Raw genomic sequence first — 18,509 nt, 5'->3', positions numbered from 1 at the left:
CTCCATGTCTTTTTTGATAGATTTCCATGTTTTTTCATAGTTATTTTTGAAAAGCTCAATATTTCTTGCCGTAATGTCAATACCAAGATATCTAACCTTTTTCTTAATTTGGAAAAGGGGTTTTAATTGCAGCTCGTCGTCTTCTTTCTTTGTCATATTCATTAACAACTTGGAGGGTTTTTCTTTGTTTATCTTCAACCCTGAGACTGAGCCAAATTGTTTGAGAGTTTCAGTGAGCCGTTGGATGTCTTTTAGTGGATTTGATAATGAGATGACCAAGTCATCTGCATATGCCCTCAGCTTAAAATTATCTTTTTTCACTTTGACGCCTGTAATTTCTGTATCCTCTCTTATCATGTTGTTAAGTACTTCCAGGGTAATTATGAAAAGTAGCGGCGACAAAGGACAGCCTTGTCTAGTTCCTTTCAGCATATTAATATTATGTGTTTTATCATTATTTATTATTAACTTTGTGGTTTGTGGTTGGTATATTTTGTTTATCTAATTTTGAAATTTATTCCCCATATTCATCTTTTTAATCAACGTTTTCATAAATGCCCAATTAACGCTGTCAAAGATGTTTATCACACTATGCTCTTAAAGAGGTACTATTCCAGTGTGACTCCTCTAGCAGCCTCCTGTTGCATGCTGGGATTGGCAGTTTTAAGGAGGGGTATTTAGAATTCTCAGGCAGAGAAGTTCAGCTCCTTAAAACTGCCAATCCCAGCATGCAACAGGAGGCAGCTAGAGGAGTCACACTGGAATAGTAGCTCTTTAAGAGCATAGTGTGATAAACATCAAAGGCCTTTTGGAAGTCTATAAAAATCAAAGCTATTTTTTTATCCACCCTGTTGCCATGATATTCTACGATGTCTACTATATGCCTTATGTTCTCTTTTAATCTCCTATTTGGCAAAAAGCCGCATTGGTCTGAATCAATTAAGTCTGAAAGAATTGTTTTGAGTCTTGCCGCTATGATATGTGTAAATAATTTATAGTCGGTGTTTAACAGAGCAATCGGTCTGTAATTAGAAATATTAGATGGGTCATTTTCCGCCTTAGGGATTACAATCGTATCTGAGTTTAACCATGATTTCGGTAAATTATCATGCCATATATTATTTAAGACTTTAAGCAAGTGAGTTTCCAAAACGTCTTTAAAGGTTTTATAATATTCTGAGGGGAACCCATCTGGGCCCATTGCCTTACCATTTTTACTCATTTTAATCGTGTCAGCTAACCCTTGTGCTGTAATATCTCTATCTAGCATTTGTTTTTGTTCTTCAGTCAACGTCCTTACAGATCTATTATATAAATATTTTTCTATTTGTTCATTATCAATTTCATCTTTTTTAAATAACAGCGAGTAGAATTTAGTAAAGGCATTTTTGATATTGTGTTGATCAGTGTAGTTTGTACCCTCTATTTGAATCGCAAAAAGTTTGCCAGTTTTATTTGCATGCTCAAAATATCTTTGACAGACCTTCCTTGTTTTCTCATTTACTTCATCCACTAATAGAATTGAAATTTGTTTTTGAATATATTTAATCTTGAATATATTTCCTATTTGAAAATTTTAGAAGTAATGATTCTTTATTACCAAGTTTATCTTGTAGTTCCTTAAGTTTTTTCTGTTGAATCCAGGTAAGACGGAGGTACTTGTTATAGGAAACCCAAGCCCAGGTATGGAATTATGTCAGCCAGTTCTGGATGGGGTCACACTTTCCCTGAAAGACTCTGTCTGCAGCTTGGGGGTGTTCCTTGACTCGTTGCTTCACCTGATAGCTCAGGTGGATGCGACAGTCAGGAGCACTGGTTATCAGCTTTGGCTGATATGCCAGCTACGCACCTTCCTGGAGCAGGGAGACCTTGAAACAGTTTACATGCAGTGGTCACCTCTCGATTGGACTTCTGTAATGCGCTCTACATGGGGCTACCTTTGTGCCAAGTTCAGAAACTTCAACTTGTACAAAATATAGCAGCCAGGTTAATTACAGGTACTCGTCGTAACGATCACATAACACCGGTTTTGAAATCCCTTCACTGGCTGCCAATTAGTTTCCGGGCAAGGTACAAGGTGTTGGTGATTATCTTCAAAGCCCTACATGGCTTGGGTCCAGAATACTTAAGAGATCGCCTACTTCCATACTATCCGTCCCGCACTCTAAGGTCCTCGGGGAAGAATCTACTTCAGCCAATAAAATCTAGGCTAACTTCAGTCACCCAGAGGGCCTTTTCCATCGCAGCTCCAAAGCTATGGAATGACCTGCCGAAGGAGATCCGTGACATTTCTACTCTTACAGCCTTTAAGAAGGCTCTTAAGACGGATCTCTTCCGGCAGGCCTTCCCTAACTAATTCTATTCCCCATTTACTGTGACTTATGTCACTCTGTCCACCAATTCTTCTCTTAAATTTAATGAGAAGAATTAAATTAAAATTAATTAAAATAAAATCCTTGCCTCAAGAAGAAGAGCCCTCCCTCCATGACATCATCATCAGACCTGGGAGGGAATGAAAAAGAGAGGCCCAACTTCCATCAGGCCTAACTGAATTACTATAACTAACGTTGCTCTCTTTTATTGTATTGTATTTTATTTATTTATTGTATTTTATTTTATTATCTTTATTTTTACTGTTGTAACCCGCCTGGATTCCTTGTGATTGGGCGGGCTATAAATAAATCATCATTATTATTATATTATTATTGGTACGATCTCCTCCCTCATGCTGAAATAGCTTTTAATAGTGCTATACACAGAAGCACTGGACACTCTCCGTTCGAGATAATCTATGGCTATGAGCCCAAAGCTTTGCCAACTTTGTCTATGGAGCCTTCCGATCCTGTGACTGTGTCACAGTGGGTTGCCAAGGTAAGGGGGGCTTGGCCAAAAATTGAGTCTGCTTTGGAAGAGGCAAAAAAGGATGATAAAATGTTTGCTGACAAAAAAAGGACTTTGGGGTAGATTATAAAACCTGGAGATAAGGTGTATTTGTCAACAAAACACCTTAAAACTCAACACCCTTCTAGAAAATTGGGACCTAAATATATTGGACCTTTTAAAGTTAAGAGACTGGTCAATGATGTTACTCCTGAACTTGATCTGCCCAAGTCTTATAGACATTTGCAGCCTGTTTTTCACTTTAGCCTGCTGAAGCCAGACCTGAGCACTGAACCATGGAAACGTGATGACAACCCTCCCTTTGATGATTGAGGGAGAACAACACTTTGAGGTTTCTAAGATTCTGGACTCCAGAATTCATAGGGGCAAACTACAATATTTGGTTCTCTGGAAACATTTTTCTGCTGATCATGATGAGTGGGTCACTCCTAAGCATTTAAAAGCCCCTGAACTGTTGGCTCAGTTTCATCGAAAATATCCTGAGAAAAGCCTACATTGTCCAGTGTCTGATTATATTCTTTATATTGTCATATAAATTTTATTTTTGGGAGGGCAGACTGTTAGAATCCTGGTTGTATTCTACCAGATATATGTTTTATGTGTGTGGGGATGATTTGCTATGGCTAGTATAGACGTAGTTATGTAGGAGCTGAGTGGTACCAGGTGGCTGTTATCTAGTGTCCTTGAAGGCCTCTCTCAGAGGTTTGGAGTGTAAGCTTAGAGCATAGAGGGATAGAAGTGATGGGGGGAGTGATGGGGGATGAGTAACGGTGAGAGAGAGGTGGGGATATTGCTGCGCAGGCCTTTGGCTGGCGGTGGAGTAGACAAACTTGAGGTTTTATGTATTGCTTTTGCTGGGAGGAGTTAGTCTCAGCTTAAACGCTGAATGGAGTTGAATTGTCGATCTTGGAGCTATCAATAAAGTCCTGTTTCTTCTTCATAAAGCTGACTGGTTGATTGTCCTGGATTCTGGTTCCACATTCTGACACACATGACGAATCTCACTGCTAAAGCATTAAGGAATAAAAGCTTCAGCAATAAGGCAGTTTGACACCTCTTTAATTGCCATGGCTTAATGCTGGGGAATTCTGGAATTGCAGTTTAGTGAGAGTTAGCCTTCTCTGTCAGAGAGCTCTGGTGCCTCTACAAACTTCAAATCCCAGAATTCCCTAGTCTTGAGCCAGAACATTTAAGCAGGGGCAAACTGCATTAATTCTGCAGTGCAGATTCAACCATAGTCATGACAGCCTGGAATATCAATATGGAAAGGATAACTCAATAAAACTGTGTTAAATGTCAAAATTTGGTTTGTGTGTTTTGGGGGTTTTAGTGGGGAGAATTGTCAATAATATGCCCAGTCCTGTCCCATATAGTTTCATCCTAGTTTTGTGGAAGAGAATCATGGCAATCCTACATTCAAACCATACAATTCTCTAGTCTTGGGGTAAACATGCTGCTATCTACTTCACATCTACTCATAAATCAGAGGGCAGGTTTCACCCTTAAAGATGTATACAGTTTAGGATGGAGAGCCAATATGGCATAGTGGTTTGAGTGTTAGGACTATGACTCTGGAGACCAAGGTTCAAATCTTGCTCAGCCATGAAACCCACTGGGTGACTTTCAGCAAGTCCTACTTTCTCAGTCTCAGAGGAAGGTAAAGGTAAACCCCTTCTGAACAAACCTTGCCAAGAAAACCCCATGACAGGGTCTCCTTAGCATCACCATGAATCATAAAAGAACTTGAAAGTACAGAAGAACAGCAGTAGTTTAGGAATGAGAACTTATGGAGCTTCTAGTTCCACGTGAACCTTCACAACTTTCTCATCAGGGAGGTTTCTTTGGTGCTAACCATCATCTGCAGTGAAGTGTTCATACTGACTGAAGACAGAGCCTTTCCCATTCACAGTGTCCTGTCCTTCATTCTCCAAAGAATCTTGGAAGGTATTAAGTTTGTATAAAGTTTCTTTACTTCCCTTGGTCTTTTAGGTGTTATGTTGCTTTATTATCCTGTTTGGATGTTTTCAACCTTTCAGAAGATTATAGTTCTTAGTAACAGGTGCAAAGCTATTTATATATTTTTATATTTTCTCATTAATTTCCCCCTTAATATTTATTATCCTACTCCATATTAATTTGGATATTTATTGAAAGCATCAAAGGTCATTTGCAGCACTTTTTGCACACTTTTAAAAAATCCATTAGACCTTTAGTTCTTAAGGCCTGAGGGCTGTTAATTTTAAATTCAAGACCTTACGCTGGATGGAAAAGTGACAAGTGTGTGCATTTTGAATCTAGGAATATGTTTCCCATAGGCCTGATCCATTCTCATTTGTACATTATGAAGTTTCCAGACCAAAAACAGGGGTGTGTATTACAATAACTCAATGCTTTACAATACAGACTGAGGGGCCATTCAGACTACCTTTTACTCCAGATTAGAAATCACATAAGTTTTCCTTATCTAAAATGCTTGGGACCAGAAGTATTTTAGATTTTGGGGTTGTTGCTTTTATTGTATATTAGAAAAACTGTATTTGAATTTATGTAGAGAAATAATGTAGCACCTTTGAGACTGAAAGAAAAAAGTTGGTGACATAAACTCTCATAATCTTCAGTCAGTCAAGCTACAGGAAATTGTTGTTCTTGTTGCTGTTGTTGTTATATTTATATCCTGCCCTTCTCCCAGGGCTGGGACTTGGGCGGCTTACAACGTTAAAAAACACCATGCAGTGAAAAACATACAAAAATAGTACATTAAAATAGAAGTAAATTACTACAATAATTAAAACAAATTCCACACTAAAATCAAGTACAGAGGTACCCCGGGTTACGAAATTAATTCGTTCCGCCGCCGCTTTCGTAACCCGAAATACTTCGCAAGCCGAAAAACCCATAGGCGCTAATGGGGAAAAGCCGCGATTTCGTGTGAAATAGCGCCGAAAAGCACCAAAAATTTTTTCGTAACCCGAAAAAACCTTCGTAACCCGGAACAGTTTTTTTAAATGGATTTTTTTCGTAACCTGGAAATTTCGTAAGGCGGTGCATTCGTATCCCGGGGTACCACTGTACTTTCAAAAGAATAAAATGGTTCAAACACATTAAAACAATACAACAACATCCCATCACATGTCTTATAAACTTTCTGTTTTGAAAGCCTTTCTTAGTCTGCTGGTGGAAAGATAACAAGGAAGGGGCCATTCTGGCCTCCCTGGGAAGGGAGTTCTAGAGCCTAGGGGCAGCCACAGAAAAGGCCCTCTTTCCATCTCAACATTAGGAGGAAGTTCCTGACAGTAAGAGTGTAACACAGTCCATTGGAGTGTAGTGGATTCTCCCTCCTTGGAAGTCTTTAAACAGAGGCTGGATGGCCATCTGTCGGGGATGCTTTTATTGAGAGTTCCTGCATGGCAGAATGGAGTTGAACCTGATGGTCTTTGCGGTCTCTTCCAACTCTAGGATTGTATGATTCTATGTGCTACAAGAGCTCTCTACATATTGATTTTACAGACAAAAATGGCTATATTTTTGAATTCTGTATTTGAATGTAACATCCAAAATTCACAAAACAGTGATATCTTTATTCAGTCAACCGAAAGGAAGAAAATACATGAGGCAAGATTTCAAAGCTCTACTGGCACCTTCATCAGGCAAAGGTGTTAAAATCATACAGGATAATTTTTTTAAAAATCACAATGTTAGTCACAAATTTCAATTTCATTAGCAATACACACACAAAAAAAGTCTTCTCAGATCCAAGATTTTGCATCCTTTGTAAGGCCATAGACCCCTTTATTAGGCAGAGAACATTGTATGTCTCAAGAGAAACCTACATACTATCGACTTTCACAGTTCGTTCAGTGATCACTCTTCTATTTCCCTTTCGCTTGACATATAAACATTATTACCAGTTTCCTGGACTCTTATTACCAGGTTCACACTAAACAGGTACTGTATACATAATATAAACCCATTTCTCTTCTCCTGCATTTTATGCCCATATTCTTTTACAATAATCTGCTATTGGAAACCGCTCCTCCTCAATCGCTTCAACATCTTTATTGTTTAGTTGAAACCTCCAAATTTTATCTCCTGAATTTTGGGATGCCTTCTTCCCAGGCGCCACAGAAGGAGAACGGGCCTGCCTTCATAAATGTCTTTTCACACTATCTCAAGAAAGAACAACACAGCAACAACACCTTGACAAAAACAATTTGAGGGCACACAACAGACTTGTACTGCCATTGGGAACAACGGGGGTGGCCCCTAATGGTGGCATGGCCATGTACACATGCTTCCATACAAGTCCCATTGTCTCTGATGGAGGCACGACCACATGAATGTGCTGACATTGGGGACAACAGAACTTGAACATCTTTGTATTTGGGGTCTGGAATGGATCCCCCGTGGATACTGAGGGTCGAATGTAAATGTTTCTAGAACCATGAGACCAATGGCACCCCCTCTCCCAATATTTTTTGAAAATAATATCTAAAAATCTACGAACACATAGATCTATGATCAAAGGATATAGGCCTTTTTCTGAGAAAAAGTATTGAGTCACTGACATTGAAGCTAATAGCCTGGAATTTGTAATAATCATGAGGATTCAGCTGGTTTGCGAGGGAGATTTGGTATCTCACCAAACTACAGATCCCAGAATTCCAAACAAAGCATCATAAAGGTTAAAATGGTGTCATGCTGCTTTAATCCTGCAGTGGACCCCCAGCTCCAAGAAAGGAATACAGGAATGGAAAGTGGGTCAAGGAATATTCAGAAATAAATGTGAAGGTCCTCATTTTTTTCTTACTAGTTGCTCTCTGCTATTTAGTTCAGGTCTCAGGATGATAAGGTAGGTTTTGGGGAGGAAGATGAAACCCAGTAAACCAAGACTGGAAGCCAAGATGGAGAAGATCTCCACAGCCACCATGTATTTCCCTTTGGTACTTAGGTAGGAAGGGACAAAAGAGACCCAAACAGTACAAAACACCAACATGCTGAAGGTGATCAGCTTGGCTTCATTGAAACTACTGGGCAATTTCCTGGCAAAGAAAGCCACCGTGAAGCTGGTGATGGCCAGAAGACCCATGCAGCCCAAGACAATATAGAACATGACATCTGAGCCTTCATTGCATTGCACTATGATCTCACTGATCTGGGAGTGCATGTCAAGCTCTGGGAAGGGAGGACATGTTGTCAGCCATATAACACAGATCCCACTTTGAATTAGTGAACAAAGAACAACAATAGATAGTCCCAGTCTATTTCCAACCCATTTCCTCATTCTGTTTCCTGGCTTGGTGGCCATGAAAGCCAAAACCACAGTAATGGTTTTGGCCAAGACAGATGACACAGCAGTTGAGAAGACGATGCCAAAGATGATTTGTCGCAGAAGGCAGGACGCTTTCCCAGGTCTTCCAATGAAAAGGAAGGAGGACAGAAGGCAAAGTAAAAGTGAGGCAAGCAAGACACATGTAATGTTCCAGTTGTTGGCTTTGACAAGTGGAGTATGTCGGTAGTGAATGAAAATCCAGGCCACTAGAATGGTGATGGTGGAAAACAAAGTGGTACAGCCAGCCAAAGTTGCTCCCAAGGGTTCACTGTATGATAGGTAGGTCACAGTTTTGGGAATACACTGAGTCTGGTTTTTGTTCGGATACTCCTCTTCTGGGCATTTCTCACATTGATCTGCATCTGAAATTCAACAATGTAATTTCTCAGTGCTTCTACTATGGGCCCATTTAGACTACCTTTTACTCTGGTTCAGAACCCGGATTAAGCATGGGTTCATCTTGGCCCCAACTCTTCCACAAGCAAAAATGATGGTTTGACACCCGTTCAGAGGTAAATGCCCCTTGGCGCGATTCTTTTGAAAGCCGAGTAAAAGCTGTATCTTTTGAGAAAAACCGGGTTCAGAGAATATGAACTTGGCCCCGGTCATGATCAGGTCAGGTTCAGGGGAGGGATTTAGGACAGAGAGAGGGCAGAGGGCAGAACATGCCTCCCCTTCATTGGGGTGATGTAGGAGGAGGAGGAGGAGGGAGCAGGAGAAAGGGTCCCAAGGGCAGCATCAGGTGAAGGAGGAGGAGGAGGAAGGAGCTGAGGAAGGGTGTCAAGGGCAGCATCGGGTGAAGAAGCAGGAGGAGGAAAAAGGATCAGAATGAAGGGTTGAGTTCAGGGGAGGGAATTAAGTCAGAGGAAGAGCAGAAAATGGAACATCCCTTCGCTCTCACTGGCAGCTTTTTTGGGGGGTAATTTTTATTTTGACAGACTATGCGCATGCTTTTTCTACAGGTAGATGCATATACAGATATAATGTGTCTGCTTGTGCTACATTTCTCTTTCATCTCCCGGCTCCTCACTTTGCAAGAGGCTTTTTTTAAAAAAAAAAATTATATGCGAATGCTACAATGCAAATGTTACAAATGTTTCTCTTTCAATTTGGCAAAATGATACAGAATCCTATTGCTACATATATGTATGTGTCTGTAAGGAATTCTGGGGTGGCAGGGAAAGCAAAGGGTGCAGAGATGGCATTCCAAGGAATGATGATGATGATGATGATGATGATGATGATGATGATGATGATTGTATGTGTATGAGGCATTCCGGGGTCACAAAGAGGGAGGATGCAGCAATGGCATTCTAAGATGAGGATAGATTGACGTTGAAAACGGAGGCAGATCCAAAGAGGAAGGAAGGATAGATTGCATTTTGGGTGGCAATCAGAGGGACAGTGAAGCAAGAAGATGCAGACATGGCATTCTGGGATGAGGAATTATTATTGTTGTTGTTGTTGTTGTTGTTCTGATGAGAAGAGGATGCATGGGGTGATGCAAGGGGAGGCAGGAGACTAGAAGGCTGCAGAGACCCATGACTTTGGGGGAGTCACACTCTTCAGCCTCATGGGAAGGGCAAATCTCCTTGAAACCAATCTTGCGAAGAAAACTCCAGGGTGGGGTCATTTTAGGGTTGTCATAATGTGTAATGACCCAAATACACACAACACATACACACACCTGGAAGTTTTTTAATTTGACAGATTTTGTGCACTCTGCCACTAGTTTTTTTTTAAAGAAGAGGGAAAGCACCCATCCGCTTGGCCAATTGCTGTAGGAAACGTCACCTTTAACGAATGCGAACGTGAATTTGATTGACAGCAAAGGAGCCTTCATTTTAAACCGGTATCGCAAATGTGAACACTCAGCAAAGAGCTGCAATGGCATTCAGGGTTAAATTACCCTGATTGAGGAAAATTATAGTGGGCATTTGCTTCCGGAGAGATTCGGGGAGGGGGGGACCCGGATCTGCCCAGTTCCATCCAGGGTAAATGGGCCAGTGGGAATGGGGCCTACATAACTTCTAGATTTAACAGGCATCACAGTCACTTGTGTTATGTAACAAATATTTGATATTGCCCACTGAAGAGTATTCAGTGAGGTTTCTTCATCATATTAGCAAAACGGATGTATGAAATATTTCACATGTCCATTCTAGATCATAATCAATGAGAAGATTTTTCATGCTTAATGTCTTGGTCTATTTAAGGCAGGGGTCGGCAACCCCCGGCCCGCAGCCCGCATGCGGCCCACCAAGGCTGGGGAACCGGCCCGCGCCTGGTGCTGCCGCCACGGCGGCAATCGGCGGCAGCACCAGGCCCTTTGGGGGGGCCGCCGGCCTCCTCCCTCTCGTGCGAGCCACTGCTCGCTTGAGAAGCCAAAGGCGCCGCTTGCTCACACGAGAGGCCAAAAGTCTCTCACATGAGCGGGCGGGGCCTTTGGAGGGGGCTGCCGGCCTCCTCCCTCTCGCACGAGCCGCTGCTCGCGTGAGAGGCCAAAGGCGCCGCTCGCTCGCACGAGAAGCCAAAAGTCTCTCACGCGAGCGGACGGGGCCTTTGGGGGGCCGCCGGCCTCCTCCCTCTCGCTTGAGCCACTGCTCCCACGAGAAGCCAAAGGCGCCGCTTGCTCGTGCGAGAGGCCAAAATCTCTCGCGTGAACGGGCGGGGCCTTTTGGGGGTTGCTGGCCTCCTCCCTGTCGCGCAAGCGGCATCTCACACGAGAGGCCGAAGGCGCCGCTCGCTCATGGGAGAGGCCAAAAGTCTCACGCATGAGCGGGCAGGGCTTTTGAGAGGCCGCCGGCCTCCTCCTTCCTGGACCTCTGCCACCAGCAGGTGAGGGAAGGGAGGATTGGAAGGAAGGAAGGAAGGAAGGAAGGAAGGAAGGAAGGAAGGAAGGAGAGAGAGTGGAAGGGAGAGAAAGAAAGGGATAAAGATAGGGAAAGAAGAAGAGATGGAAGGAAGGAAGGAGAGTGTAAAGGAGGGTAAGAAAGAGGTGTGGAGGGAGAGATGGGGAGAAGGAAGAATGAGAATGAGAAAGGAAGGGTGGGAGGAAAAGGAAGAGAGAGACAGATGAAAGGGAAGAAAGTAAGGAAGAGAGGTGGAGGGAGGGAGAGAAAGGGAAAGGGGAGAATGAGAAAGGGAGGGGGAAGGAAAAGGAAGAGAGAGATGGGTGGAAAGAAGGAAAGAGATGAAAGGAATGAGAGAGAGTGGAAGGGATGGAAAGAAAGAAAGAAAGACAGAAAGAAAGAAAGAAAGAGCTATGTGGAGGTAGAGATGAAGAGAAGAGAGCCAGGAAGAAAGAAGAAAGGAAGGGGTAAATGAAGGTGAGAGGGATTGAAAGATGTGTGGAGGGAGAGATGGGGGAGGGAGGGAGGAAGACAGACATGAGGGAAAGGGGCATGTGAAGGGAGACATAGGGAAGGAAGGATGGAGAAAGAGAAGGGGAGATGGGAAGGAAGAAGGGATGGATCTCTGCCTCCAGCAGGAAGGGAAAAAGGAAGGAAGGAAAGAGGTGTGGAGGGAGAGATGGGGAGAAGGGAAGGGAGCTAGGAAAACAGGAGGGAGGGAAGGAAGAAGGAAAGGGGAAGAGAAAGGGAAAGGGAAATAAAGGAAGAGGTGGAATGGAAGGAAGGAAGAAAGGGGAAATAAAGGAAAGGGAGGAAGAAAGAGAGGATTGGAAGGAAAGAAAGAAAGAGTAAAAGGGAGAGTGAGAGAGGGGACTAAAGGAAATAGAGGAAGAAAGGCATGGAAGGGTAGTAAGAAGGTGAAAGGGAAACAGAAAGGGAAGAATAAGGAAAAGGGAGGAAGAGAGAGACGGATGGAAGGAAGAAGAGTGGGAGTGAAGGAAGGAAGTGGGAGAATGAAAAAAGGAGATGGAAGAAGGAAAAGGGAGGAAGAAAAGAGAATAAATGTGAGATGGGGGGTGGCAGGTCTGGCAAAGAGGGCCAGGCCTCTAGCGCTGGTGCCCGCCGTTGGCTTTTTTGCGGGCCCCTGATGGGGCCTGGGGCCCGGAAAGAGGGCGAGGCCTCCACCACTGGCCCCGCCCCTGGAAAGTGGAAGCTCCACCCCCCGGCTTCGGCCCCCCAGTTGTCTGAGGGACAGAAACCCGGCCCCCGGCTCAAAAAGGTTGCCTACCCCTGATTTAAGGATTCAAATTCAGTAAGCCCACCATAAAACAATCTGGATCCCTCATTCCAAATAACTCTATTTTTGTACTCACCAGCATAGAGTGAAATCCTCCCTTCAGGGCACTGAGCACATCCATAGCAACAAATTTGCTCCATTGGCTGGACAATCTTGCTGCAGCCAGGGCTACAACTGTCAACACATGTGGCACGAGGAGTTGTCTGGTGAAAAACATCAAGAAAGAAATTGAAGGGGGGAATAGACTAGATTGCCACAGCTGTACTTCTTTAATATTGAAGTTTGTGGCAGAGATCATCAGAACCAACTGAAAGTGGCATTCATTGTCTGATTAGTGCAATTAAATTGTGGTAGAAGTGTAATAAGAAGCTATATAGTGCCAATGGAAGTTGTAGACAATATGGTGGGAGGCCAAGGACCTTATTACACCAGGCCCTTAGGCACCACAATCTCATAATTCTAGGAAATGAAAAAAGATGAGATTGGGGATCTTTAATATCACCCAGTTCTTCCAAATTACCATGGTCCTGGCCTCTTTCTTCCACACACTGGCCTTCATAACCCTGGTTCTCTGCCCTGTGCCCTTCTCAGCATGCCTTTCAGACTATACAAATTTTTATTTATTGATATTTAGAATATTGGTATTATCATGGCAATCTATAAAAGGAAGGAAGGAAGGAAGGAAGGAAGGAAGGAAGGAAGGAAGGAAGGAAGCAAGGGCAGGAGGAAAAGAGAGAAACATTATACTCTACACTGCTCCCTCGGGTTACGAAATTAATTCGTTCCGCGGCCGCTTTCGTAACCCGAAAAGCCTTCGTAAGCCGAATTGCCATAGGCGCTAATGGGGAAAAGCCGCGTTTCGTGCGAAAAAGCGCCGAAAAGCACCAAAAATTTTTTTCGTAACCCGAAAAAACATTCGTAACCCGGAACAATGATTTCCAATGGGATTTTTTCGTATCCCGGAAATTTCGTAACCTGGGTATTTCGTATCCCGAGGTACCACTGTACTTGGTTATAGTAAGGAGGAAGGAAGAAAGGAGGAGCAAAATCATGCCCATTCATATCAGATGACTGTTTGCATATTGGAAAAGCATCTGGAGGAATTTATTACAGAAGCGTCAACAGAGGAAAAGCAGTGTCTTTGGGAGTCATCGATGGGTTTTGCCCATCAATGAAAAGGAGTGCTCCAGAAATAGAAGGACTACAGACCAGCAACTGAAGGGAGACAGTGTCATGTGATAAGGGGCAAACACATATCCTACTATCCTGCTCTAATTCCATTTTTCAAGCCCTGTGTAATAAAGTCTCAAATTAGGTGAGAAATGGGTTGAATTATTTCTCCTGAACCCAAACATCCTGCATTTTCAGTATTCATAATAATGTCTCATCTATAATCTGATTTTTGATTTTTTTTTCTTCTCACCAATTTATTCGAGCACGATATTTTATTCACGCATGGATCATCCTTAACCAGTCAACCAAAAATCCTGTTTTTATGAAGTATTGAATAAAGTATGTATCTGTGGAAATATGATAAAAAATAAAGATAGAGATGTCCAAGATTTTTATTTTCCTCCTGATTGGTCCTAAAAATTATGGAGGAAAGATATTAAACCTTAGCACTCAGTGCAGCATGGAAGGTAATTTAAACTATGTGCTTTCCAATAGGTGTTTTTGGTAGGTGCATATATGAACCACGTGCTTTAGCCCATGCATTGACTAGAAATCTCACAGGCCCAGTGTACATCTCTTTTCCAACACTCCCCCGCCACAGGTACAGACTAGGTAACTGAAAGTGTCAACCCAAAATTATCTCTACCTGTTGAAACTTGTGATTCCACAAAATGGCACTTCCATTAACGCTGAACAGCTTTCCATCAGGAGCTTTGGGATCCATCCTCCCAACTTGGAGTCTCTGGAAGCTTTGGTTGGGAAATGTGATCAAGTTGATAATATCATATCCAAACTCCAGCTCGCCATATTCATTGAAAAATATTTCTTCTCCAACACTATTGTTAAAGCAAATGTTCACCAGAAAAGAGCTAAGCTTTATTGAAGAAAAAAGATTCAAACACTCAGTTAAATGGTAGGGAAAAGGTCAATGGGACTCTTTGGAATTTGCTGTAATCTCAGCTTTGCCATCTTAGTCTTGATCATTGTTATAACCACTGTACCCAGATTTTATAACTCTCAAAGTGCATTCACTGAATTTTTTAAATGGAATAAGGAATAGCTGCAAAACACAGAAACAGGGCCTGGGATGAGGTGACCTAACAAGTCAGGGAGAGATCATCCTCTCTTTTGCTTGTAGGTTCTCTCTGTGCAATTCAGTAGTTGCCTCCCCTCTCAAAGGAAAATGTAGCACAACAATGATACAAGAAGGGAGCAATCTCTTCTTCTGTCTATCAGTTCACCCTGCAGTTGTGTATTTCCCTAATCTTATTGGTAAGAAGTCCATAAAAGATGTCCATGTCCTCTTTTGGCAAACTATCAATTGTTATTTAAAACTGAAATGACAAACCCTGTGAAGACACCATTTGGATCAGGAATCTGCCCAGCAATGCCAAGGATGAATACAGTCCAACATAAGTTAAAAAAAAGTGTAAAAAAATATGTCAGACATATGTATTTCTTCATTAAGAAATGAAAAATAAAACATAGGTGGGCAAGAGTTCGAACCTGACACAACAATCATCTTTGGGACTCTCCAGACTGCCCCTAAGGAGTGGCATGCAGCAACCCCTTTCCTGGCCAGATCAGGGCTGCTGCAATCTCACACTGTAGCCCCGATCCAGCCTCTCAAGGGCACAAAAATGGGCTGCAAAAAGCAGCTCCCTTTCCCAACCTCTAAAGGGTGCCATAGTTGCAGCGGCACAGCTTTCTGATGCACCTTTGGCGCTGCATTGTGTAGATGCAGCACCGGAGTCACGCCATGATGTTGCACACTGTCTGGAAGGGCTCACGGCATTATGACGCCATGGGGCAGAGTCAGGGCGTCCAGTATGAGGACGCTGCACCCTGACTGTGCCCACATGCTAGCACATAGTCCTGGTCTGTATAGGCCCTTTGTCAAGAAAATTCACCAGTAGACTACCCAAGGGATATCAGCTGTTTGGATGCATCAGTCAAAATTTAGACATACTTCATGATTACACATACAGTGGTACCCCGGGTTACGAATTTAATTCGTTCCGCGGCGCCGTTCGTAACCCGAAAGATTTCGCAACCCGAAAAAGCCATAGCCGCTAGCGCTGGAAAGCCGCGATTTCGTGCGAAAAAGCGCCGAAAAGCACCAAAAAATTTTTCGTAAGCCGAAAAAAAAAACGTAACCCGGAACAGTTTTTTCCTATCTAATTTTTTCGTATCCCAGAAATTTCGTAACACGGTCATTTCGTATCCTGGGGTACCACTGTATTTATGATCTGTCTCACAGGGAAGAACCATATATTAATAATAGGATTAGTATGGACTTAATGGCAGTAAGGTCAATTACAATCAAAAGGTGAGCACACCTAGCTTTAACTTTCTAAATGAAGCCTATGTAAAGGCTCAAATAAAGGATGTAACTGCACTCAAAAAATAAAGCAATTTGATACCACTTGAACTGCCATGACTTCTTCTACATAATACTGGGAATTGTAATTTGGTGAGTCACTAGAGCTGTCTGAAAGACCAGGCTGAATATCTCACCACACCACAAATCCTAGGATTCCACAGGATGTACCCATGAGAACAAAAGTGATATCTAACTACTTTATTTCTGCAGTGTATAATCACTGAAAGAGACAAAATCAGTTTTCTGAATTAGTCCTGTGCTATTAAATCTAATAAGAGAGAGAACAGAGTGGAAGAGACAGGGAAAATAAAGCAGCTTCCAGCTACTTTAAAAGCTGGGCAATTATACGACACACAACTCCAAAGCAGGTACAAACCAAATGGAGCTGTGTGCCAGAGCTAAAAACCAAAGCAAAAAGACGCTGCGATACTCCAGATTATTCACCCAGAAAATTGACATCTTTGATATAAATGGTGTGACATCAGTGTGGTGCTGGAGAAAGCAAAAAATTGAACAAGCGACACCTTCAATGGATGTAATTGCAACATGCAAAAATCAGATTGTCTAACAGGGGGGCATGAAGAGAAGGGAGGTGAAAGGGGCATGTATGGGGGAACATGTTTGTGATTCATCAGTATATTACTTGACACATCAATTCTTCAATGCCCTGTACTTGCAGAACGTCGCATGTGCAACTGTATGGCTGGTCACAAACGGATAACATATAGCTGGACAGTAGGAGGTACTTGTAGGTTGACAGCAGTATGTTTGTGCGATGGTACATGTGCATAGTGGGGAGGCAACAAAAAATGACTCAGTGACGCAGCCTGACACCGCATCGTGTGGTCTGCCGTGGGTTGGCTGTCCACCATGGGAGCAGGATTGGGCCACTTTTTTCTTGCCATCTGCTCTGGCCCTAGTATCGTTAATTAAAACATATCATGTTTATAATTCTATCCATTCTCATCCTGTGAGTTTTGTTTTTACAACTTTGATTGAGACCTTGAATTGAGAGAAATAGCTCCCTTGTCATAACTTGGACTCCTGATGCTGCCTGCAAAAACTGACCTTTGAAATAAATCGGCCTCCATCACTCAAAAGAATTTCTGAGGCAATGATGAGCCTCAAACGCCCCTAATGTTGCTTGTCACATCATGCCTCTCTGCCAGAAAAGTTGGATGCACCATCACTCGGCACCTGATTTTCAAGCACCTTGGAAGTCAGATTCAAGTCTGACACTCCTTCCTTTGAGTTTGAAGTGGCTGCCTGGCTTCAAAGATAGGTTTAGAAATCACGTTCAGTCATCACAATGGTGAAGCAACCTATGGTCCAAACAGGAAAATCATCATCTCATTCTGTACTTTGGACAATGGACCAACAACAGCACTTCTTTAAACCAGAAAAATCCCATTAAATGGGATCATTATATTGGGTGTGTAATGGGAGAGGCATGACTTACCTGCCATGGCTGCACTTCCAAATAATTCTTACTATTTCTGAACCCATTTCTTTCTTGTTTGGCTCTCCATGAATATAGAGCATGTAGAGAATGTGCTACAGCATAAACAGAATTGTAAATCATGTAGCTCTGGCCAGATAGTCTTCTTTCAAACACAGTTCCAGGGAGGTGACTCAGGTTCTCCTCCCCAGTGCAGTTAATCAGGTTCACCGTATAAATGGTATATAATGCTAATGAACAAAGAAAAGCAGTGGTCCAAAATTGCTGGATGAAATATATTCTTGACTCATATGGATTTATGGTCTCAAGAAAATCCTGAAATCCTGGCACTGCGTTTGTATGGTGTGAGAAAGACAAGCTGCCATTGAGGGATCTTACTGTGAGTTTATTCCAAGGAAAAAGAGTTGTGACATCCCACTGAGAAGTTATGATCCAAACCCTCTCCATGGGATGCATATAAATAAATTCAAAATTTTCAAGAATTATTCGTAAACCGTCCATAGATTGATCATTCCCATGGGCAATAAATACATTGAGTTTGGACAACCTGAGGATGGAGGAGATCCTTACTAGGATATCTTTACGAATTAATGATGTGTGGCTTCCCACATTTGGAATCACCTCAGTCATTGCCAGGCAAATATTGTTCTGTGAGAGCTTTGGTTTCAGGGTTCGAAGAAACGTTTCTCCATTGTCATCATCTGAAAGGAGAAGGCCAACCCAGTTCCATCCAAAATGCTTCAGGAGCTGCACAGTTCCTTCGAAGCCTTTCATTTGGAATCATCCCAAAGAAGGAGGGGAAATGGTTTTATCTCTCAGGACAGAGTCATGAAGAGGGCCATAGGTGAGCTGATCAAATCATAAAATATTATCAAAAACGCCTAAGAAATGTAACCAACTCATCTGTTTCCTCCAATAATCATCTGAGAGGACATTCCATTGAATAGAAACTGGGGGACAGGGTTCAACTTATGATACAACACATGAGTTTTTAGTGCAGAAATTTCCAGGTTAGTTTCCTTGGCAATGTCGGTTAAGGGTTGAAAGGATACACTCTGATCTCTTTGAAAACCTAGTATTTGAATGGTAGAAGCGAAGGTGGTGGAGTCTGGTCA

The 18,509-nt window shown here is 42.5% G+C and overlaps 1 protein-coding gene across 1 annotated transcript in view; it reads right to left on the bottom strand.

Moving 5' to 3' along the window:
* Positions 1-7,693: 7,693 nt before the first annotated feature.
* The window catches only part of LOC121933844 (vomeronasal type-2 receptor 26-like), a 15,192-nt gene continuing 4,376 nt past the window's right edge, over positions 7,694-18,509 (bottom strand). The window contains exons 3-6 of the mRNA XM_042473836.1: positions 17,395-17,489; positions 14,199-14,388; positions 12,456-12,582; positions 7,694-8,592 (exon numbers count right to left, since the gene is read on the bottom strand). Coding sequence (XP_042329770.1) covers positions 7,694-8,592; positions 12,456-12,582; positions 14,199-14,388; positions 17,395-17,489 — 1,311 coding nt within the window. The remainder of the gene's footprint in view (positions 8,593-12,455; positions 12,583-14,198; positions 14,389-17,394; positions 17,490-18,509) is intronic.

Source organism: Sceloporus undulatus, chromosome 6 (assembly GCF_019175285.1).
Source record: "Sceloporus undulatus isolate JIND9_A2432 ecotype Alabama chromosome 6, SceUnd_v1.1, whole genome shotgun sequence".
NCBI classification, from domain to species: domain Eukaryota; kingdom Metazoa; phylum Chordata; class Lepidosauria; order Squamata; family Phrynosomatidae; genus Sceloporus; species Sceloporus undulatus.
Note: the sequence above shows the minus strand (reverse complement) of the source record. Positions and strands in the feature narration are given on the sequence as shown.